This window comes from Equus asinus, chromosome 12 (assembly GCF_041296235.1).
Source record: "Equus asinus isolate D_3611 breed Donkey chromosome 12, EquAss-T2T_v2, whole genome shotgun sequence".
In the NCBI taxonomy this organism is placed as follows: Eukaryota; Metazoa; Chordata; class Mammalia; order Perissodactyla; family Equidae; genus Equus; species Equus asinus.
The window spans coordinates 55,329,968-55,353,416 of NC_091801.1; the positions used below are offsets into that span (position 1 = coordinate 55,329,968).

A 23,449-nucleotide genomic window follows, 5' to 3' on the forward strand; every position below is an offset into this window, starting at 1 on the left:
ACTAGCACAACACATAAAAAAAAAATTTATAGATTTTTGGGGCCAGCCCTGTAGCCGAGTGGTTAAGTCCACATGCTCCACTTTGGTGGCACAGAGTTTCACCGGTTTGGATCCTGGGCATGTACCTAGCACTGCTCATGAAGCCATGCTGAGGCAGCACCTCACATAGCAGAACTAGAAGGACCTACAACTAGAATATACAACGATGTACTGGGGGACTTTGGGGAAAAGAAAAAACAAAAGATTGGCAACAGATGTTAGATTAGGGCCAATCTGTTTTTTTTTTAAGATTGGTACTTGAGCTAACATCTGTTGCTAATCTTCTTTCTTTTTTTTTAATCCCTTCTTCTTCTCCCCAAAGTCCCCCAGTACACACTCGTATATTCTAGTTGTGAGTGCTGCTGGCTGTGCTATGTGGGACGCTGCTTCAGCAGGGCTTGATGAGTGGTGCCAGGTCTGTGCCCAGGATCTGAACCTGTGAAACCCTGGGCTGCTGAAGCAGAGCATGCAAACTTAACCACTTGGCCACAGGGCTGGACCCTCAGGCCAATCTTAAAAAACATATATGTATATATATTTTTCCTTTTTTTTATTCCCTACAATTCCTTGCAGTATGCGACAGGAAGGAGATTCTCAAAAACTGCTTGTTGGATAAATGACCAAATGAAAGAATTACAATAGCAGAGCACTAAATGTTCATAACTTCAGATTCCGGGAATAGGCAGATAAGAGAATTTTTTACTAGAATTTCAAGAAACTACAATTGTTTCCAAGGCCCAGAAAGTACAATTCCTTCCAAAGCCATAAGAGTCAAAACATATGAAAGATTTTATACGATTAAAGGCTCAGTATCCTTATTTTTTGATACCTAAAGTATGTTAGAAATCTGAAGATAGTTAATAATAAAAAATATGAAATTCTTTCAGTACTATCAAAGTTACTTAAATGTACCATTTCTTTTAATCTTTAAAAAATATTTTTGTTTGTATTTCTTATAAAGAACTGTTATAATTTCCGCGTTGCTGTTTTTATAGATTTTTTCCCAGGAAAAATCATTTGAATGATTTATATACATTTAACAAAAGTAACTCAGTAAATTCTCTACCTCACTGTTCACAGTCATTATTTAAAATCTTTTCCATTCTTTCCAAATGCCTCTTTTTTTTTTTGCTGAGGAAGATTTGCCCTGAGCTAACATCTGTTGCCAAGCTTCTTTCTGCTGAGGAATATTCATCCTGAGCTAACATCTGTTGCCAGTCTTCCTCTATTTTGTATATGCGCTGCTGTTACAGCATGGCCACTGATGAATGGTGTAGGTCTGCGCTCAGGAACCAAACCCAGGCCACGGAAGTGGAGTGCACCGAACTTAACCACTAGGCCACCAGGGCTGGCCTGCCCGTTCCTATTCCTATTCTTATCCTTCTCATTTTCAAGTGAAGATCTCAACTACCACTTTATTAGCAACATAAAGACATCCAGTCTGCACTCCCTCATTCTCCTTCTTTATACCTCCCAAACTACTGGAAGGAAATTTTCCTTCATGGAAAACGATTTTAATATGTCCAGTGAAAGTGACTGACTTTTGAATATGTTGGACAGAAAACTAAATACGAACCTTCCTAATACTGTGTATACAAATTGAATATTGATTTAAAAGATAAGCTGGATTTACAACGTGACTTTGACTTATTCAATTATAGATAAAGAAACTAAGGTCCAAACAGGTTCAATAAACAGTCCATGGTAGCCAGGCAATTTTCTTCACCTTAAAAGGTCCATCCTAGCTCTGAAAATCTATTATCCTATGATTAAAAAGAAAATCTATGAATAGGTTATGGTAACAGACACAAAAACACAACATAAATTGGCTATAACTTGTCAAAATAAAAGTAGACTATGGTTATTTAAAATCTAGTTAAGAATAGGTTAAAGTAGAGTATATTAGTGTATATTAATTTATTAAAAATATTTATTAAGGGTCTATTATATGCCAGTAACTCTTCTATGCTATGAGGCTACAACAGTGAACAAAACAGACAACAATCACTCTTTTTTGGGCTCACATTCTAATGAAGGGTGACACAGAATACAAAACTAATGAGCAAACTGTGCATCATATTAGATGGTGAGAAGTGCTATGAAATAACAGAGCAGAAAGGGGTATACTAATTGCCAAGAGTTGGGTGGAGGGAGAGTTACAGTATCCTACATAGTGTCATCAGGGAAGCTCTCACTAAGAAGGTGGCATCAGAGCAAAGATCTGAAATGGAAGGCACAAGTCATGAAATAATTGGGCTTGAGGGGAAAGAGGGACACATGGGAAGGTGGGAGGATATGGGGAAGTGATCTTTAAAGCAGAATGAAAAGCAAGTACAAAAGCTTTGAGGTGGTACCATTTCTAGCAAGTTTCACGACCAAGAGGCCAGAACAAGGAGGCTAATGGGTGGAGCAGAGGGAAGGAGAGATTAACAGGCCATAATAGGAAGGTATTAGAGTAGCAGGTTGTTGTAAGGCTTTATATTTAGAATGAGAGAGAAGCTGTTAGAAAATTTTTGAGTCAAGAAATGATGTGATCTAACTTATCTTTTAAAGGGCCCACTCTGGATTTTATATTGACTATAAGAGAACAAGGGGTTAAGTAGGAACCAGTAAAAAGGCAGTTGCAATAATCCAAGTGAGAGATAGATGTGGTGAGAAGCGGTTAAGTGCTGGATATATTTCAAAGGCAAGGCCAACAGGATTTGCTGACAGATTGGATGTGGGGTATGAGAGAAAGACTATAAGGTTTTTTGGTCTGAACACCTGAAAAGACAGTGTTGCCCTTATTGAGGAAGGGGAGACAATGGGCGACACCAGCTTGGATAGGGATTGAAGAATGGAATATCAGGAATTCAATTTTAATCATGTTAAGAATGAAATGCTTTTTAGACATCCAATTAAGGATGTCAAATAGGCAGACATATAAGTCTGAAGTCAGAGGAGAGATCTAGCAGGGGGATACAAAGTTAGAAGTCACCAGCAGATAGATGGCATTTAAAGCAATGTATTTGGATGAGATTATAGAGATGTTCAGTGACTCAGCTTTGGGGCATTCTAATGTTGCCAGGTCAAAGAGATATGGAGGATCAAATAAAGGAATTTGAGAAGAAGTGGCCAATAGGGCAGGAGGAAAACCAAGAGAGTGAGTGTTCTGGAAGGCACTGTTCAAAAGGCTTCTTGTAGGTCAAGCAAGGTGAGGAATGAAAATGAACCACTGGATTTAGAATAGTGAAGGTCATTTGTGTCCTTGATAAGAGATATCTGGGGAAAAGGGTGACAAAAATCTGATGGGAGAAACCACATGTTTTTACGCTTAGGATTCATGAGAAAGAGAAACAAGGATGAAGTAGGAGAGGGAAGAATTGTGGAAATGACAACCTAAGTTGAAGAAAGGGTGTGGAATCTAGTGAACAAGTGTAGGAGTTGTCCTTAGATAGGAGCACAAACAACTCAAAAGTAGGAACAAGAGAGAAGTCAGAATATATTCCATTTACAGAAAACAGCTTATGCTCATTTATTAACACTACTTTTCTTAGATTCATGTTTTATCTTTGACTTATGAGTTCATTATTTTAAAAGTAAATTAACTCCTTTTTGTTTTATTTTTGTACATATTTTTATTTTTATACATATAAAACAGTGACTTTGTAGATTCTAGAATATCTCCTTTCAGTCCGAAGAATTTACTTCCAGCTCAAGCAGTTCCAGTGTGCTACAATACTCTTCCAAGTGGCAGAAATAACTCAGATACATATAAGACTTTTCAAGCTTCTTTACCGTTTTTCTTAACCAAGAAAAAAGTAACCAGCACACCTCCTAAGGGTATTCCACTAATGGGAATATGAGAAGATAATATTCTTTTTACTCTATATTATTTACATCAAATATAATCTTCCTGGATGGAGTAAATAATATACAGGAAGATTGTATTTCAATATTCACGGAGATAATATTTGGCATTTGTTATATTTAGGCTAAATAAAATACACTTGTCTTCTTTCCTATGAGTCATAAATTGGAGCAAGGCGATATCAGTAAATTATTCATACTTTTCATATATTTGTATTGATTTATCAACAAATAATAACCTAAATATTAATAATGTAATATATCAGAACTACCAGTTTCAAAAATTCAAGTTGCCTTAAATATAAATGAGAAACTACATTATTTTTCAAAGACAGTGACTTCTAAATTTATATCTCCCACCTAGACCTTTGTAATTTACCGACTATACATGTGTTTTGTAATTTACTGACTGTATATATGTGTGTTATATATATACAGTCAGTAAAATACAAAAAATTGCCAAAAGAATGGCTAGCATATTAGCTATATTTGAGCTTTTAGTCCAGTAAATTTAGTCTGGTAAAACAAAAAAACAAAGCAAATCCAACATAGGCTTTGATGGTGCTACTGAATGCATGACTATGTAGCAGTTTTATTCATGAGGTATAAAACATTACTACCTTATCTGTTAGTAAAATTTAAACTAAAATGCACACAATCAAGAATGATTTGAAGTGCAATATTAAATTAATAAAATTACCAACCTTTTTCTGTTTCTGGAAAATACTCTTTTGGATATTAGTGAAATTTCTAGGAAAGAATGTTTATTTTCCTGGGACAACACGTGCCACAAGTGACTTACATTTTTCTTTTTTTTTGCCTTAAACACTATATTCGTTTTCTAGGGCTGACATAACAAAATGTCACAGACTGGGTGGCTTAAACAACAGAAATTTATTTTCTCACAATTCTGGAGGCTGACCTCCAAGATCAAGGTGTCTGCAGGGTTGTTTCTTTTGAGGACTCTCTCCTTGGCTTGCAGGTTACAATCTCTCCCTGTCTTAACTTGGGGTTCCCTCTATGCCCTAATCTCCTCTTCTTGTAAGGACACCAGTCATACTGGATTAGGTTCCACCCTAACAACCCTATTTTAACTTAATTATCTCTTTAAAAGGCCTATCTTCAAATACAGTCATATTCTGCGGTACTGGAGGTTGAGCTTCAATATATGAATTTGGAGTCAGGGGCATAATTCAGCCCATAATATACACGATAGTTAGTTACAGGGAAAATGCATAACTTGGAGAAGGCCTTAAGGTATTTTTCTTTTATGTAGCCGTAATATCTTAATTAAAACGTAGGTCCATCAAATTAACACACTGAAATGCTTTCTATTACAGTGATTAAAAAGTTAATTCCTTACCATTTTAAGCAGAATCATCACTCAGTGTCCTTTGAAAAACTAAAAATGGTGGAATGGCATAACTTGTAAGCGTTTTTTTCAGAATGACTTGGGCCTTAAGGCCACAGTGGCACAATGCCTTTTCAAGGACCATTAAGAATGGCTGCCTGCATCTATGATATGGTGGCAGAAGCAGGGTGAAACTAAGAAGAAAGGACAGGCTTATTTAGTAAACTGGACTAAGCTGTCTTCCTAACTAATCTGAATACTTATCTTAGCATATAGTTTACAACTGGAGTTACCTCATACTCTGATAAACTGTTTTAAAAGCTTTGGCCAATGTATACAAGCTCAGATGACTCCCAGTGGTGGAGAATGACCATGATAAACTAAAATTCTGTACTGTATTTTTAAGGCTGCTGTTTAAAGAGCAGAGGTACATTTTATAGGATCAGTGGCAAACACATGGTATTCTCCTCCTCTGGAGATGTCCCTAAAGCTCCATCACTCAGCTTGATAAAATTAACTGAATCATTGTTCCATGCCTTGAGCCAGTGTGTTCAATGCCTAAAAATTCACAACTCTGCCAACTGTGGCTACCACTATTATGGTGTGATTTTTCCTGTTGGCTAATCCCGTGTTTTTTTGGTGAGGAAAACTATAGGACATGATAATTGAAGTTTCTTTATGTAAATTCAGGAAAACTCTTCATGCTAACTTTTTCATGTTGAAATCCCTAAAGTATTATATCCTGGGGATAAAATCAAGATCCAGCAAGAACAATAAGCAGAAGTGTCTTTTAGAGGGGAGTCTGAATTTACTACATGAAGTGAGGAGAAAACTTCTGATTAAACATACCTCTATTTCCTCATTCTCCTGAAGCCCCAGTAAGTAAGCAAAGGAATTTAAAAAAAGAACAACAACAAAAAAGGGAAAATGAAGGGAGATAAAGATGATGAAAGATTTCAACAGAATTCTTTGAGAGGGAAAGCAGATGGAGAGTGGAGTTCAGTCAAGGAAGCTATAAGTTGGGTGCCTAAATAGGAGGTTATGCATGAGAAACATGCTTTTTGTCTTTCTTCTTCCTTTTTAGTCTAATTTGCCCTACAGAAACCAGGAAAGATTAAGCATATGGAAGCACAAGGTACTGTGTAGCTGGCAGTGAAGCTCAATGTTGAAAACAGGAGAAAGGCTGAAAGCGGCTAAATCCTCAGATTTTATCTACTCCCCCACATCCCTAAGCTAAGTAATTCCTTCCCTATTTTCTCTTCACCTCCCACCCTGCAGGATACTAATGTTTTAGCTTCCAGATGAACTACTACATCTAAGAGGCTCTGGTTAGCATGAGGACATGCTAGTTAGCATGAGGTATGGGAAAAGAAATGGGGCTGAAGCCAAAAAAAAGGATTAAGTCCAAATTTTCATACTGATTGGTGGGACTCTAACCCCTTCTCTACTCTGCTCCTGGAACACAGGCATTGAGGCATATCCCTTCCTAGGTGGGAGAATAAGAGAATTCTTCTCTGGAGAACCAAATGATCCCAAATAAAAGACCTATTGAAACTGGTGTTTGAGAGATCCTAATTAGAAAAAAAAGCAAGTTCATCACCAATCATCACATATAGTTGAGGCACCCTATACATAAACACATAATAGATAGCCAAGTATCACAAGACATTTGAGTAAAGTCTTCAACAAGAAAGACAGACAGACTATAAAGAGAAAATAAAATACCTGGAGGAAATAGAGACACTGAAAGGAGCAGAACATACTTTAAGGAATATTCTCAGAGAGATAACAGATGATTATTGCAAGCATAAAACAAGAAGAGCATGCTATAAAAACAGAACAGAGAACAAGGAAAACTTTTGGAAATGAAAACTAAAATAGCCAAAAAGAACAATTCAATAGGAGATTTGGAAGATAATGTTGAAGAAATTTCCCAGATAATAGAATGCAAAGATCAAAGATATGGGAAACAAGAGATGAAAAGTAAAGAACTTAGAGGATCCAACAAAAGATCCAACTTTCACACAAGAAAATGGAAGGAAAGAAATCCTCTAAAGAATTACACAAGAAAATTCCCTGGAACTGAAATATGTAGAGAATAGTCCAGATTGGAACAGGGGGATAGAAGAAAAATAAAAGCAAAGGAAGAAGAAATTGATAATTGAGCACTTGAAAAACAGAACTTAAAAACCAGAGTAAATTTAGGCAAATAAAAAACTAATAAAAACTGGCAAATGAAAACTTTAGGTAGTGATTAATTCCAGGAAAAAATGAAGAGTTGTACAAAAGCAAGGAGTAGTTACAGTGTCCTACTTATGCAAAATGTCCTATTTGTTCTATTTGACCTACAGTGACAAAATACAGTTGGGTGGTTAGAATAAAGTAAACCCTATACAGGAAGGATGGGGGGAGGGGAAAAGCAGCAGTGGGATAACATTGCTACAGTAAGATAGCAGTAAAATATATTATTTAGAAATATGAAAATACCATGGGAAACATGTATTTAGAAGAATTCAGTGTTTGGTTTGGGAGAGGAGGATTGACATTATTATAACTCTTTTAGTAAATAAAAGATAAAAAAATGCATTAATAAAAACTATGTACATATATTTGCTAAAAATAAAAATCTAATTAAAATTAATACAAAAGGGAAAAAACAAGATTATAACAAAGGGTAAGAGAGACTAGAAAATGGACAGTCAAGACAGACATTTCCTATGTATGTAGACTTTAAATATTATAAAAGAACTTTTAAATATAAAGCTGGACACTATTGGAATAGTTTCTTTTAGTATGGTCAAATGATATTTCTCTTATTTTCAATTATGTTAATGCCTTAACTAAACTTATGCTTTTGAGATCTTTAAATTTACATAAAATATATACTAACTTTTAAAACACAAAAACAAAAGATCTAAACTGTCATACACAGCATTCTACTAAGTTAATAATAGTAACTCTATAACAATGCATCTCTGCAAAACTGTTTTCAAAGTGAGGCTAGGGAACAGCTCCCTTCCTATCTTAAGTCACTGGTAGCAAGGAATAGAGACTCACTCAAACTAGCTAAGTAATGACAGGGAATTGACTTAAAGAATAAAATACTATTTCAAAAACTCAAGATCCAAGGCTGTTGACTTCATTCTCTCTATTCTCTCTCTCCAGGGTCACAGAGACTCTTATATCTTCATCTTTCCATGTGTCTGAATCATTATTTTCTTTCTCAGTGGGGCAGATTTCTGTGCTTCACTTTTACAAGCCCAAACTCTCCAGGGCCAGCTTTATGTCATCTCCCTAAAAGTTCCAAAGTTGCTGATTAGAATTTCTAAGCGCCAATTCCAAATGCTTGGAAGACAGAATCTGATTGGTTCAGCTTGAGTCAGGAGCCTACAATTAATCCAATCAGCTGAGGGCTGTGTGTGTGTGTGGCGGGGTGGGGGGGGGGGGGTCATGTGACCTTATGCTCACTGAGCAGGGATTGTGGGAAGAGAGGAGAGGTTGACAAACAGGCAAATTGACTAACACATTTGCTTTACCTTCTCAGGTTTCTTGACAAGGACTCGTTTGGTACCCTTCTTAATCCAGTTCCTCCAAAGTGGACACTCATTAAATTTGAGTGATAGACATCACTTTTGTAATGAAGTGATGAAATGTGAAAAGTGTAAAGAATGTATTTCTCTCTTCTCATTCTTGATTTCTTTTTCACATTTTTTTTTTTTGTACTAGAATTCTAAACCAGGGGAATTCCAGGAAACTTCTTAGTCCTATTTTCCCTCCTAGAGACATTCCCATGATTGACTAGTATTTTAGGCCAATTCCCTGGTGATGTGAGCTGTTACTTGAAGATTTTCATTAAGGCTGTTAGTGGTATGAGAGTAGACCAAGTGTCACAGGAAAAGTTTTCATGCTATGTTGCTTTGCTTATTATTAAAGGATTAAAAATTACACATATTTTCAACAAAGTGAAACCAATTCTTACAGACCCATCTATTTTATATCCTCTGTAAGTAACCAAATGGTCTAGTGGTTAAGATTCAACACTCTCACTCTGCAGCCCAGGTTCGTTTTCCTGTCAAGGAACCATACCACTAGTCTGATGGTTGTCATACTGTGTTGCTGTGATGCTGAAAGCTATGCCATTGATATTTCAAATACCAGCAGGGTCAACCGTGGTGGATAGGTTTCAACAGAGCTTCCAGACTAAGGCAGACCAGGAAGAAGGACCTGGCCACTGACTTCTGAAAAAATTGGCCATGAAAATGCCATGAATAGCAGTGGAGCATTGTCTGACACAGTGCTGGAAGACAAATTCCTGCAGATTTTACTAATTTAAAGTAGATGAATTAGTCAGTGGATAAAAATGCAACAAAGAGAAATGATCTTTGCTTCTTCTGAGATATTACTTTCAGATCTAAATCAGACTTCTATTTAACTATCACCAAGGAAATAGTACACAGTTTGTTAGATCATCCTGTACTAGAGCTGAATGATGAATGGAAAAGGAAATAGAACTAGTCCATGAAATGATGACTTCATTACAGTGATTATTTTTAACCACTTAAAATTTATTTTATTTATATGTCAGGTATTGTGCTATGCTATCACAGCCATTTTCACATTTAATCTTCTTAATAACCCTCTGAGGTAGGTATTATTATGTCCTATCAAATGAAATAGTTAAGGACAACGCAAGGTCATATTATTAATAACTGGTAAAGACAGAAATCAAGTCAAAGTTTTAGGATTCTAAGGAATATCACAGTTTTAGCATATTAGCTGCAATTGAAAAAAACGACTAATTCAATAGTTTCCTTTTGTCAGTGAGAAACGGCATTGTCTTTATATTTGGGTGATATATTTATTCAGATCATTATTTGCATACCTATAATTTCATTTGGGTGTCTATTCCCAAGAGAACTTCTTCAGAAAAGCTGTCTCCTCATAGGTCTGTCCACTGGTAATTCAAAGATATATTTCAGAAGTTCAGCTACCTGAGTCTTTTGGCAAAAAGGGTTTCAATATTTTATTGGGTAATACATAGTTTTCTTCCTCCCTCAAGTTGAAAAATTCTTTACCTTTTCCCATTTAAAAAAATTGCCTATCAAGTTAGCTTCATGTACCTACTCTTAAGCGACTGTAATCTGAAACTTTAGAGAATTCTCAAAATCAGACCAGTGTACTCTGGTTGAACTTTTGTTTTTCAGTTAATTGTGCTTAGCATGCAGCTCAGGTTGATAATTGTGTCTGTGTTGACACTAAAATATCTACTCTTTGATATTATGCCAACAGTTATAACTACTTTCATAAGTGATAAACAAAATTTAGCTCCTGATAGTTCAAAAATATGTAATTGTTATTAACACTTCTGAAAAATTGATATCAACATCATTTTATTTTTCACTTCCTAAGATTTTTACAATGGTAAAACTTTTGTTCAAAATTAATGGTTAAAGGTGTTATTAGCTATTTATGAGGTAAATGAAAATCTGCAAGACAAGTTTACATTTTTTAAAATATATAGTGCAAACCTGACCTCTTATGCCCTACACTCATATTGAATCAGGCTAGCTTAATGATAACAATCATAAACACTATATTTTGCCTACTAAATTAATTATTCCTTAAATTAATATATTAGGTAGTATCATAATTGAGGCAATCAATACATTAAAATAGATTATTTTTCACAAAATTGATTTTACACATTGTGTATTTCAAACCAGAGTGAAACGTACTAGACTCTTTTATTTTCAAAGATGAGGCAAAAACACTATGTAAAAAAAAGCATAATTTCTCTTGAGAGCTTACAGTGTATGGAGATCTGTAATTAATGTGATTTCTATTTTTTATTTCTGCATATGGATATTATTTGATCTACTATTTTATTGAGAGGTTGGACTTTAGCTGTGAAATTTAGCTGCAAAGTTGTTTGATAACAGAAAATAACATGCTTTTGCTTTCAGTATTACTGTTGTAAGAAAAAATGGACTAAAACTAGAATATTAAGGCCTCCTTTCTTTTTCTTCCTAAGGACAGCAAGGAAATTACAATACAAAGTAAAATAAAAAAAGGGAGAAGGCATAGATTTGTGAAGGCACCAGTAAGATTCAAAAATCTCTACTAGCCTCAAGCATTACAACAGACACAGAATGCAGGCAGGATCTTAAAGAGAGTCTCCTGTGTCATCAAGGTTCTAGATTACATCATCATTGATCTCATCTTTTCCATCTCCTAATTTTAATGGCTCTGCTTTCCCAAAGGCTGCTGTAATTTATCCCATTGGTTCCAAAAATAAGTGAAATTTAAAATAAGAACATTGCTTCTGTTTTTTTTATCGTCTTTGCCATTTGTTGATATCACATCTATTTGAAGAGATAACAGTACTTTCTGCTCCAGTTCCAATGAAAATGCTCTTTATAAATCCATTATTTTGTCAATGAGATCAAGAACTTTTGTGATTTGTGAAATGAAACACTAATAATGCATTTATTCTGCTTTAGTGTAAAATTTAACCAAATTGAATTTTCCTGAATTTATGAGACAAGAGCTATATCCAAAATAAATTTGCCATAAATGTTTTGCGTCATGAGATACTTCAGCTGTAATTTTATTTTTCTTCTTAGATCAGACTGCAGCAACCCTTCCCCAAATATGTTTTAAAAATAAAATTACAGTAGTTCTTACTTTCGAATATGTTCACTCCTTCAGAGATTTACTGGGAAAGAGTAAAAAATCTTGAAGATAATGAGTCCCAGCTGAGAATCATGTGCCAAGATGTTCAGTAACTTTTTTTTTCCTTAAAGAAATAGGTAATAAGGATAGGAAACAAGTTCTGGCCATTTGGGAGTGTTTCTTTAAAAAAAAAACTCTAGAAGTTGCCACCTTGAAAACAGGTGAATTACCGTTTCAAATTGCCTTAACTTATCTGCGAGGAGGAAGGTATTTAAGAAGTTATCAGATGTTCTCAAAGGTGTCTGCCATGTGGTGCCAATTCAGGTGGAAGCTGTCACTGGTCTCTGGTAAAGAAGTTAAACTTACTCATTTTCAGGGACTGTTCTTTAGTGACTCCTTACAACTCCTTTGGTGATAAAATAGCAGTTTTCAGATGAAATGGTGTGAAGTAAAATTGTAATCGTTACTTTTAATGTCCTCACTTAGCAAAATAAAACGTTGGCAACCTTATATTGGTCCCCCCATCTTTTTCCTTGAAATTTTACTGGTTCAAAATGCCCCAACTGGTAAGCACTGATCTAATGGAGCTCCTGTCTTTCCACAAGTGCTTACTGAGTCTCTGGGGACAGACAGTGAAAATGACACACAGGTGTCAAATAGAGCTTAGAGTCTAGTGATAGACACAAATAAGTAATGATTATAACACAGTAGGTAAGTGCTTTTAGGGAGAGGGAAGTGCAGAGAATACTAGAGCATATGAGCAGGACACCTAACCCCTATTTGGGGAAGTCAGGCAAAGACTTCTCTAGGAAAGAGTTAAAAAAATATGAGTAAGGTCTATTGGCCTTGTGAGCAAAGTATCTCCTTCAAGGTATCTAGGTATCTGGAGAAGCAAACCAAAGGACTGCTTTATTATCACGGAATTAGAGCAAACAGTTATAATTAGAGCCTGCTGAACTTTGATGAAATAATCATGTCCCAGCCGATACAACAGTTCTTTAGTGAGCAGATATTAATTTCTCTAGAGACAGGGTAGTGGGATAAAATTTTTGAGGTAAAAAGTGATATTCTCTTTCTCTGTCTCTCTCTGAGTGTGAAACTTGCCTCACTCGCCTCCAGACCCTGAATTAGAGTTTCAGAGGGAGAGAGCATCATGGGAGAAAACTGGGAAGGCAGGAACCTCATCTCTCTGGTTTTGGCTTTCAAAACCCATCAAAGAGTATATACACAGGTGCCTCTGGATAAATCACAAGTAAGACAGTGCCTAGGGAATCAAGCATTGAGGATGTGGGGGAACTTCCCTTGTGATCAAAATATTGCTCGCGCAGGGCTGGGGACGAGAGGTAGGAGGGATAGAGAGAAAGAGGAGCTGACAACAACAGAGTTTGATGGCTCCCAGGGAGAGAAGTTCTATGTCCAGTGTCTCAAAGAGGTGAGAGCACCCAGGGAAAAAAAGGCTGGAAGGTATGCATAGGAAGGTTTGAAACCTCAAATTCCCATGTGATCCAAAATTAGTTAGAAGAGCCACAGGAGGCACTTGTGAGAGAAACAAGGTTATACTGCTAACTAGAAGAACAAGTAGGCTTCCCAATGCCTTGAGACTACATAAGCACAATTGACATATAACTGGTATTTATCAACCAGCTGGTTGATAAGTTATCAAAGTACTTTGTATTCATTGATAAAGAGTCATTTACCCAGAATCACCCACTCTCCCCAAACTAAAGGATTAATGCCTGGGATAGCAGAGGAGCCTCCAGAAACTGAGATTAAATTTCTTTCTTCCTCCAAGAATGGTACCTCAAATAGAAATGGAGTTTTATAGAAATGCAGATTTTGTCCTTGCATACCTGAATTTGTGTACTGAGATTCATAGTTACTGTGTCCCATGTAAGTGCTCCCTGAAAATAATTGCCAAAGTTTTCTTTGTTCTCTACTCCTCTTCTGTTGTTATAATTCTTTCTTTAAAAGGTATAATCCTGGGCCAGCCTGGTGGTGCAGCAGTTAAGTCGGCACGTTCCACTTTGGTGGCCTGGGGTTCACCAGTTCGGATCCTGGGTGCAGACATATGCACTGCTTGTCAAACCATGCTGTGGCAGGCACCCCACATTTAAAGTAGAAGAAGATGGGCACAGATGTTAGCTCAGTCTTCATCAGCAAAAAAGAGAATTGGCAGCAGATGTTAGCTCAGGGCTAATCTTCCTCAAAAAACAAAAAAAGAAAGAAAGGTATAATCCTTTAATAACTTTGCTATTCATGTGAGTCTGGGACATACTCCCCCTCCTCTCAGTAGATACCAATTTCATTATACCATTCCATACGGCAGCCCAGAATGTGGACCATTTGCAATGGCTTTCCTCGAAGGGTGTCTGTGCAGCACAGCAAATGCTATCTAAGGCTGCCTTGGCATTCTCAAGGGAGAAGGGCAGGTTGACAGTAAGGGTCTTTGGATTTATGCACCATTCATATTTCAGACCTGTAACTATCTTTTGGTGGGGAAGTACTGATAAAATTTGGCCTTGCTTAAGTTTATAAACAAGCAATGATCAATGATAGTATGGCAGCTATCCAGTGAATTATCAAAGGGCATTCTGAGTGCAATGTCTCTGGAATTTTCTAGTACTTCATGGAAATCCTGAGTTCTAGAATTTTAGAAACGCTGCCATTTTTCAGAGTTATACTGTTATTCTTGGAAAGATGTTTAAAGCTTCTAAATTACTTGGATATATTTGGAATCTGAGTGAAAAAAGAAAGAAATATGAAGTTCTAGGTAATTTATCAATGGTAGTAGCACTAATTCCTAACCCAAGAAAAGAATGAATAATTCTTGATTTGTGTCCCATAAAAAACAAGCAAATTGTCAAGCCTCTGTGGGTTATATATATTCTACCATGTCTTTTCTTCAACACAAGAAAACCACTGCTGAGCTATTAATCATATAGTAGAAAAAGACATTCTGTGGAGCTGAAATCTAACTTCCATATGTCAAATAGCTATGTCAAATAATTTCTTGAGCTATATACGTCAAATAGCTTCTGAGTCTAGCTAGTATTTAAGGAGAACACAACCCCTACCTCTCATCAAAAATGGAAGATTACACTCAGAATGGAAGACTAATAATAGTGGCTACCGTGGCAGTTATGGAGGTGCACTGCTAGAATCTCCTTTCAAGAACGAACTTGCTATGCAGCTGCAAGGAGTGCAGGGAGCCGACAGTCTCTAGTCATTAAACCCTTCAGAATTTATCTCAGCTTCTGAGCTGAGGCCATGCCCTTTCAGGCAGCCCTCAGCCCATGACTGAACATGGGAGCTCCTAGGGTCTGGCCACTTCTGCCTAATGAAGGCCTCCTCTAATGTGTAATCTTTGCTCTGGAGCTTTTCTTGTCGAGTTGGCTGATACTTTGTCAGATCTAAATCATGATGTGAGGCTCTTTCTGGCCACTCCTGCTTCCTACTCTCTTTTCTTTCACAGGTATCAGATATGCATTGTGGTCTGAAAGACTTCCCTACCCAATCCTGCTTCCGTCCCCTTTTATTTTTCACATGGAGTGCCCTCTAATAAACCTCTTGCATTCTTAACTCCATCTCAACGTTTGCTTGCCAGAGGACCATAATGACACAGCTACTATTTACTAAGAACCTACTATGTGAAGGAGTATATCGTAGTGTGTTTGGAGAAGTTATTTAACCTTTCCTAACTGCTCCTTCAGCTGTAAACTGAGGTTGTTGTAAATAATCTACAAAGAGCAATTTGTACAGGGTGTGTATACAGTACATTCTCAATAATGGTATATAATACTGAGAGTATTATTATGCCATATGCCAGATTCTGGTGTGAGAAATTTCATGTTCATTACTTGTAATCCTTGTTATAATCGGCAAGTATTATTACACTCTTTTACATATGGCGAAACTAGGATTCAAGGAAGTTAAAATAACTTGCTCAAATTACTTAATTTATATAGCTAGAATGTGTAACCCGGGATTAAAACCCAGCAAGTTCTGTGAGAGAGCAATCTATATGTATGTTGGCAAAGAATCCATTGCTGTTACCTACAGTGTAAAGGAGCTCCACACCCTCTGTGACATGGTGTGTACAATTTGTAATTAATACAAACTACTTTGGGGATTCTTTCATAACTAAGTCTACACTCTTGATTGCATCACATATATGACATTAGAATCTGTCCATGGGTGCTTAAGATTAAGCTTTTGCCTAGCAATATATAATACCACTTGCGCTCCCTGAGTACCAGTCAGTTATTTTTGTAGAATGGTTCTCAATTTGGGTTTGTCTGATGTTTTCTTATGATTAGACTTAGGTTATGTTTAATATTCCATAATCTTGCTATTGCTAGAAAAATTGCATCAACTGAAATCATTCGCCCTCTGCCTGTCCCTGCGCCCACCCCATCCACAGGACCAATGTTCAAGCCTATTATTAAAGGATGCAAAAGAAATCTGTAATAGAAACATAAAGAGCAGAAGGAAGTTATTATAACACTGAAAGAATTTCTAGTGAGGTGGCAGCAATGTGCACCGAGTGGAAGCTTTGGAGTACACCTACATTGCTCCTTCCTCATAGTTTTAAGATAAATAATTTTAAGTACAATTTAAAAAACCATGTTACATAAAGTTAAAAAAACATTTGAGATTGTGCCTTTTCCGCAGGAATGAAGTGGTGACTGCTGGATGGGGTTGGTGGAATGGATTTTAGGGGGTGGGCAGTTTTCTTATAGACATTCTGCCAGGAAACCAGTCTTTTTCCCAAATAAATCCATGGAGTGACTAAATAAGCCCTCCTATATGCAAAAAACCATATGATTTATGATCTGAAAGATGAGATGGACACCTTATGCCCAATGTGGCTACTGGCCTGTAAGCCAATTTTGGCCAAGAGTGGTCAGCATGACCATGGAAAGAAAAAGATTACCAGTAAAGTAAACGACCTTGTGGCCTGGTGGCAAGCGTAAGATACCTCAGAAATACAGGTCTGAGCAAATAACTTAGTCACTTGTGGCTAGAGTGATGCTACCAAACCACTGAAGAAAGAGATGTTGAAAAATGAAAATTACATCTGTAACAGAATAACACGTAATTATAAAAAATTTATAAGTTAATATTCAGCATATTTTTGCATGAGTTTACCCATAATGCAATTTGTTTACTGTGAATAAATACTTTTTTGAACAGTTTTCAAGCAAGAATTTAGTTACAGTTCTATTGTAGAAAATATAGTCTAGATGGGCTCCAGAGACCATCAGGTCACAGTAATAGTATGTAGGGACTCCTGGATGTTTGATACTCAAAAGGGATGTTTATGAAAACACATTTTTGCACAAGGACTGTTACATATGCACAGATGTATGTGTGTATCAGAACAGAATACACACTTTGGGGAAATTAAATAAATACCATTTAAAAAGCAGACTCTTAAGTATGGTTATAAATCTCAAAAAGAACTAGCTCTGATTTATTGCCCATGTGGGAGAAATTCTGGGTGTACTCTTTCTGGATGTACTTTCCTCTTCACTGTTACAACTATGGCACAGAAGGGTAATTATCAGTTTGTGAATTCTACTGTGAAAGGACCAAAGTGATCTCACTGGAAATGTTTCCCAGAGACTCTTCTTTGCTTTGTAAAATAATATAATTGGATGTGAAATGAACAGCTGGCACATTTTAAAACATATATATTGCAAGTGACGGCAAACTTGGAAAAACCAGAAGTGTCTAAATGCTATAGTTGTGCCAGCAAAGGGGGCACAGGCTCTTGTGTTTTGGGTAAACATAATAAATTACATATTCTTTTAAAAATGTAATAAAAAACAATGTTCAGAAGATCCTAAAACAACTTCACGTTAATCTGGCTTTTGGTAAATAAAACTCTAAGGAAAACTTCCTTCCAAATGTGAACATGTTACAGTGAAAATCTATTGACATGGAATGAAGATGAAATAATATTTTTCCTTAACCACAAAGGGATTATGGTTACAATTCACTAATTAGAAACAATAACATGATTTAAAAGCTATGGTGAATTTTATATAAGATTTGTAATGAGACCAATTTACTTTGATGGATAATTGTCAGAGTAAATAGAGGTTATAAATTGTGCTACATAATGTGGGATACTTTAATCCACTATGATTAAGACAGAACAAAAAGACAGTAGATTCTAAATAAATTATCTGATGATAATGTTGAATATTACAAAATCAATTAAAATGGTATTATGCTCTGTCCTGTTAATGTCCATTTTGTAAATGCCATAAGGTTTATTCAATTTAAGAAGTTTCTTTCATAATGTTTGAAGATATTAATTTAATTAAGTAAACCCTGACCATAAAAGAGAAGCACTCTAAGTGCTCTGTGGGCCAATCCAGCTTGATAAATAATCAAAGCTTATCCCATCTAATAAGCGCAAAGAAAATGTGGGTTTATTCAAAGTTATTTCTCTCTGACCCTTGTTCATTATCATGTATTATCATTGTAACTATCCAAACATAACCTTGTAGGAAAAAAAAGAAAAATCATAAGATAGTCTTATATGAAAAAAAAAGTGTATCATAGAGCACATTCACGTGGCTTTCTTATTTGCTGTTGAGATCATTAAATGAGATAGTGCTTCCCATGGTGTCTGACACAGCAGAATCTAATATTTGGCTGCTTGGATATTTTCTTGATATTTGTCACCAATATTGGGTAGTGTTCAGAGAAAACCAATTAAATATTTATAACATACATGAATGAAAATTTTTTTTTCAAAGTAGTGAGAGGGTGAGAGGTAAAACTTTGAGAAGATTTTTATAGAATGTTGGATTTACAGAATGTATGATTGACGTTTATGTTCTCACAGTTATGGTTTTATCCATAGAGCATATTTCTTTTTTACTTACATTTAAAATTATGTTATAAAATGTTAAAGAAGAATACAGAAGTTTTGTCACTGACATATAGTTTTTTCCTGAGTGTACCTGAGGAACCAAGTTTTATAAGACATCTGAAATGTTGTAATATACAGACACTCACTTTCCCTGCTTCAGAGAGTACTACTGGTGATGAAATTTCCCTTAAATACATTTTTCCTGCAAATATTTCATCTCTGATCTATGATCTAAACAACTCATCGCCTCCACATAAATTTCCCATCTTTGTTACCTACTAGTGGCAAGAACTTAAGCAAATCATTTCATTTCAGGGCTTCAGATTAGAAAACACGTACAGGGCCGGCCCCATGGTGCAGCAGTTAAGTGCGCACGTTCCGCTTCTCGGCAGCCTGGGGTTCACCGGTTCTGATCCTGGGTGCGGATATGGCACCACTTAGCAAAAGCCATGCTGTGGTAGGCGTCCCACGTATAAAGTGGAGGAAGATGGGCATGGATGTTAGCTCAGGGCTAGTCTTCCTCAGCAAAAACAGGAGGATTGGCAGTAGTTAGCTCAGGGCTAATCTTCCTCAAAAAAAAAAAAAAGGAAACACGTACAGTGCCCAACAATGCTAGTCATTACCCAATTTGTGGGTCACAAGTAGTAGTTTTAGAAAATAAAATGGAATTGATTCAATTTGAATAGAAAATATAGAGGACAAGACACATTGTAAGGGTAGTTTATAAATTTTCAGTTTCAAATATATGTATTCCTTAATATGAATTGCAGGCAAAAAAGTTTGAAAAACATTGTGCTTAAAATCATAAATACCTTTGAAGTCTAAAATGAAATTATTCTAGTTTCCAGCTCTAATTTCCAGCTAGTTTCTTGTATGACAAAGCCCATACTCTCAAGGAACTTATGTAATAAGTAAACAATACTGAGATACGAAAAACAAAAAGAAGACTTAATCACTTAAAGATCTGAAGAGGAGCATTTCAGGAAAAGGGAACAGCTGGGCAAATGCCAGACCCAAGGCAGACAGGAGGTCAGCATGTTTGAGAAACAGAAAGTAGGTGAGAATGGCTGGGGTCTACAGAAGAGAAATAGAATGGTAGGAGAGGAGGTAAGAGGTATTGGAGGGAGAGAGATTGAGTAAAACCCTGTAAAAACCATGGTAAAGTATTTTTATTGACAGAGGGAACCATTTGAGAGCTTTAAGCAAAGGACTTTTGTGTGTGTGTTTTTTAAGACCAGTAGGGCTGCTGTACAGAAAAGAGATTTCACATAGCAGGAAAGTAAGGAGATTAGGAGGCTATTACAGTTATTCAGGTGAGAGATGGTTGTGGCTTAGATTAAGGCAGTAGCAGTGGAGATGAAAAGAAATAGATGGATTTTCTGAAAGTTTTGGAAGTACCATACAGAATTTGCTGATAGACTGGATACAGCACGGTTGGCAAAGAAAGGAATCAAGGATACTTCGTAGAATTTTAGTTTGTGCAACTAGGTGGATGGTTTCAGCAAGTGATGGGGAAGAGCAAGTTGAGGGGCCTGGTGGCAGGAATCCAAAGTTCTGTTTGGGATATGTTAACTCTCAGATGCATATTAGCCAGCTAAATGAACATATTAAGAAAGCTGAACTGAGTTTCAGGGTAGAAGTAATGAGTGCCCGATTTATGAATTTGGGAGTCAGGAGCATATAAATAGTATTGACAGCCACAGGACTCGTATCTCCATGAGAGTGTCATGCAGTATCTCCTTTAATCTTGACAACAACTCAAGGTAGATATTTTCTTTTTATAGTCACATAATTAGCTTCTTTTTACACATAAACAACTCTGATGTTGAGAGATACACATGCTGAAAGTCAACTAGTTACGAAAGAGTAGAGCCTGGATTCAAAACTGTCTGATGAGTTCTTGTTCTTTCCATTACACAAGGTTGTTTTATTAAGTATTAGAATACGTAAATTTCTGAGAGAAGGATTTTTAATTTTTTGAATGAAGGGCTTTTTAAAACGTCTGGAGAGAACGAAGCTCATTCAGAATCTAATCCAAGTTTATAAATTCACTAGTCTTTTCTGTCCTTATGTAAACTCTCTGTGGCAGGTGCCATTGATAATTTCTTTCTTTTTTTTTTTAAGTCTACTCCCTTGGCTTGATGGGATATGGCTCTCTTTTCTCCTTTCTCATATCTTGATTGCCTCTTCACTGACCCTTAACTGTAGCTGTTATGTAGGGATTTTTAGCCTTCTTTCCTCATTTTACATAGTCTCCCTTTACAATTTCATGTTGTTATTGCTTCAAATACTAAATATATGCTCAAATTTGTTGCTTCTACTCCAGACATTTCTCCCTAGCTCTTGACTAGGTCCAAAGGCAATTAGCCTTGTGGGAAAGGAGGCTCCCCAGTGAGGTTAAGAGGGGGAGCGAAGGATAAGGCTGTGATGGTCTCATTTGTACCTTTATTATTTCATTTATTCACTTATTTATAAGCACTTACATACTAGCTGCTCTCACGGAGTTTCAAACGCAGAAGGGCAGGCAGACAGGGATCCACGAGAAGCGCTAACTAGGGGCAGAGGTTGGCACCAAGCATTCAAGTGAGCATTAAGAAGTCCTCGCCCACGGGAACATAATGTGCAAAGGCAGAATCCTGCTTAGTCCCCCAGAGACTCAATGACAAATTTTGGAGTCTATCAGTTTAGTCGAACACACACAGGAAATGGAAAGCGAATCCCTAAGGAAAGTTGCGGACAATTAAGGGATTCGATCAGAACGCTGCGCGGCAGCAGGCCATGGAGTGGGAAGAGAATAAATACACCTATGTGGAGAAAAATGAAAAACCAGGAGTGGCGTACATTAAAAACCCAGCATTTGTTAAAAGTAAAACGGCAAAACAGACACCTCACCCCAAGCGAACTCAGCCGCCCGACCAGCTGCCAGAGCGTCCTCAAATTCCCGGCGCGCCGTGCGCCCCGCCCAGCTCGCCCCGCCCCCTCCCCCGATAGGCCCTACGCAGGGCCGCGTGCACGTGCGCAGCGGGTCCCGCCCCCTCCGCTCTCTCGGCCAATGAGAGATGGTGTCGTAATTCTCCACCTCCTGGTTGCAGGTCACGTGACCGCGCCTCCCCGCCCTCTCACCCCGCTGCCTCTAGGTTCTGAGAAGATGGCGAAGGTTTCAGAGCTTTACGATGTCACTTGGGAAGGTAACTGCGGGCGGGACGGGCGCGGAAAGACCTAAAGCCCTAGCAAGCGATTCGGGAATACCTGCTGCTCTCGGAGAGCTGGGTTCTCTGGTCTCTCTTCGGGCAATGAACTTCTCACTGGACGGGCTGACCTCAGGTGGTGGCTGAGGCTGACCCCTTCTTTGGCCCGGCCACCGACTGGAGTCCGCTGTGTTCCCTCCCGCTTGTGCCCCTCGATTGAGTCACCGACCTACCTCCGCGCCAGTCCAACGGCCCAGGGCAGCTTCCGCTAGAAGACAGGAGGGACCTGGAGTTGCTGGGCGGTGCGGAGGAGGCGGGATGGTGACTGCTGAAGCTTCTTTGCGGCCAAGAACTACAAGGCCTGTAAGGCCTTTTTATTAACTGCTGTGTAACGATTACAACTCTGTGTAGAAAAGGTGTGTAGAAGACTCATGAACAAATCTGATTCTTTACATGCCATTTTACATTTGATTCTGTCTTAAAAATCGAGTTTTTGATTACTTCCCTTTTTAATTATTCCCTGTCCCACACCCCTTCAAAACACATGCACACATACAACACAACTTCCTTGTTACTCCCCACCAGTAATTCCTTTTCTGAAGGGGAAAAAAACTAGTTATCTTGGGCGTGTACTCAGGTGTGATTGACTTCCTTCCCTCATCTTAGTTTCATCTGAAGTGGAGTTTATTTTTTTAAATCTGGAAGCATCCAAACTTTGGACCAATTCTGTGAGAGAGTTTCCCCTCTCGAAGACTTTAGCCAGAGGCATGCTTAAGAGAGAAGTCTTGAATTTATCTAAGGCATAAAATTTGTGTAATTGAAATTCATGTTCCCAGCATTTAACAGTATACTTCAGTAGCTTATTTGTTCAATGAATACCTTCTTCGAATGTTTAAAAAATGGCCTGATAACATGTAGACTGAAAATTATATTGATTGATTGATGGTGAATAAATCCAGTATTACAAAGTTGCAAACATGTATGGAAAAAGCTAAATTGTTTAATATTTAACTGAATTCAATGATTTTTTATTGGTTTTGAGGCAGCACACTGTGAACCTTGGTGTTTCTATCTGTATTGGGAGATTCCTTTATGTTAAACAAGTATTAAGTGCTTAGTGCTAGATATCAAGTTAAGTAACACACAGTCCCTAACTTCAGGGAGTTCACAGTCTCATGGAGAAGACAGACCTGTAAATGCATAGTTTTAAAAAACTTGTCAGGGTGTATACCTTAAGCTGGATGGTAGATACGTGGCTGTTGTTATTAATGCTTTAAAAAAAATGTTTCAAAGATTTCATGCTTTTTAGAAAGTGCTATTTTGAAGATGTGTTCAATATAGGTTGCTTAGGTGATAGTAGCATCTACAAAATCCAGTAGGAGTGTAACTATAAGCAGACAAGGGGTTCTAAGTAACTTGGACCTTACCCTCTGGGCATTCTAGAGAGGAGTGATGTCATTAGAT

General features: G+C 37.2%; 1 protein-coding gene and 1 long non-coding RNA gene across 5 annotated transcripts in view; one reads left to right on the plus strand and one right to left on the minus strand.

Moving 5' to 3' along the window:
- Window positions 1–21,757, minus strand: part of LOC123275685 (uncharacterized) — a 144,928-nt gene extending 123,171 nt beyond the window's left edge. Inside the window, exon 1 of the long non-coding RNA XR_011493299.1 lies at window positions 21,690–21,757. This is a non-coding gene — a long non-coding RNA (uncharacterized lncRNA). The remainder of the gene's footprint in view (window positions 1–21,689) is intronic.
- Window positions 21,758–21,867: 110 nt separating this feature from the next.
- EMC2 (ER membrane protein complex subunit 2) overlaps window positions 21,868–23,449 on the plus strand; it is a 59,362-nt gene continuing 57,780 nt past the window's right edge. For 2 of the 4 annotated variants that reach the window (XM_070481484.1, XM_070481485.1), the window contains exon 1: window positions 21,924–22,401. Coding sequence is in view for 1 of the 4 variants with exons in the window: in XM_014855267.3 (XP_014710753.2) it covers window positions 21,946–21,985 (40 nt within the window). In the remaining 3 variants the exon portion in view is untranslated. Of the gene's footprint in view, window positions 22,402–23,449 lie in introns of all 4 variants that reach the window. The other 2 variants (XM_014855267.3, XM_014855268.3) reach the window with 2 other exon arrangements.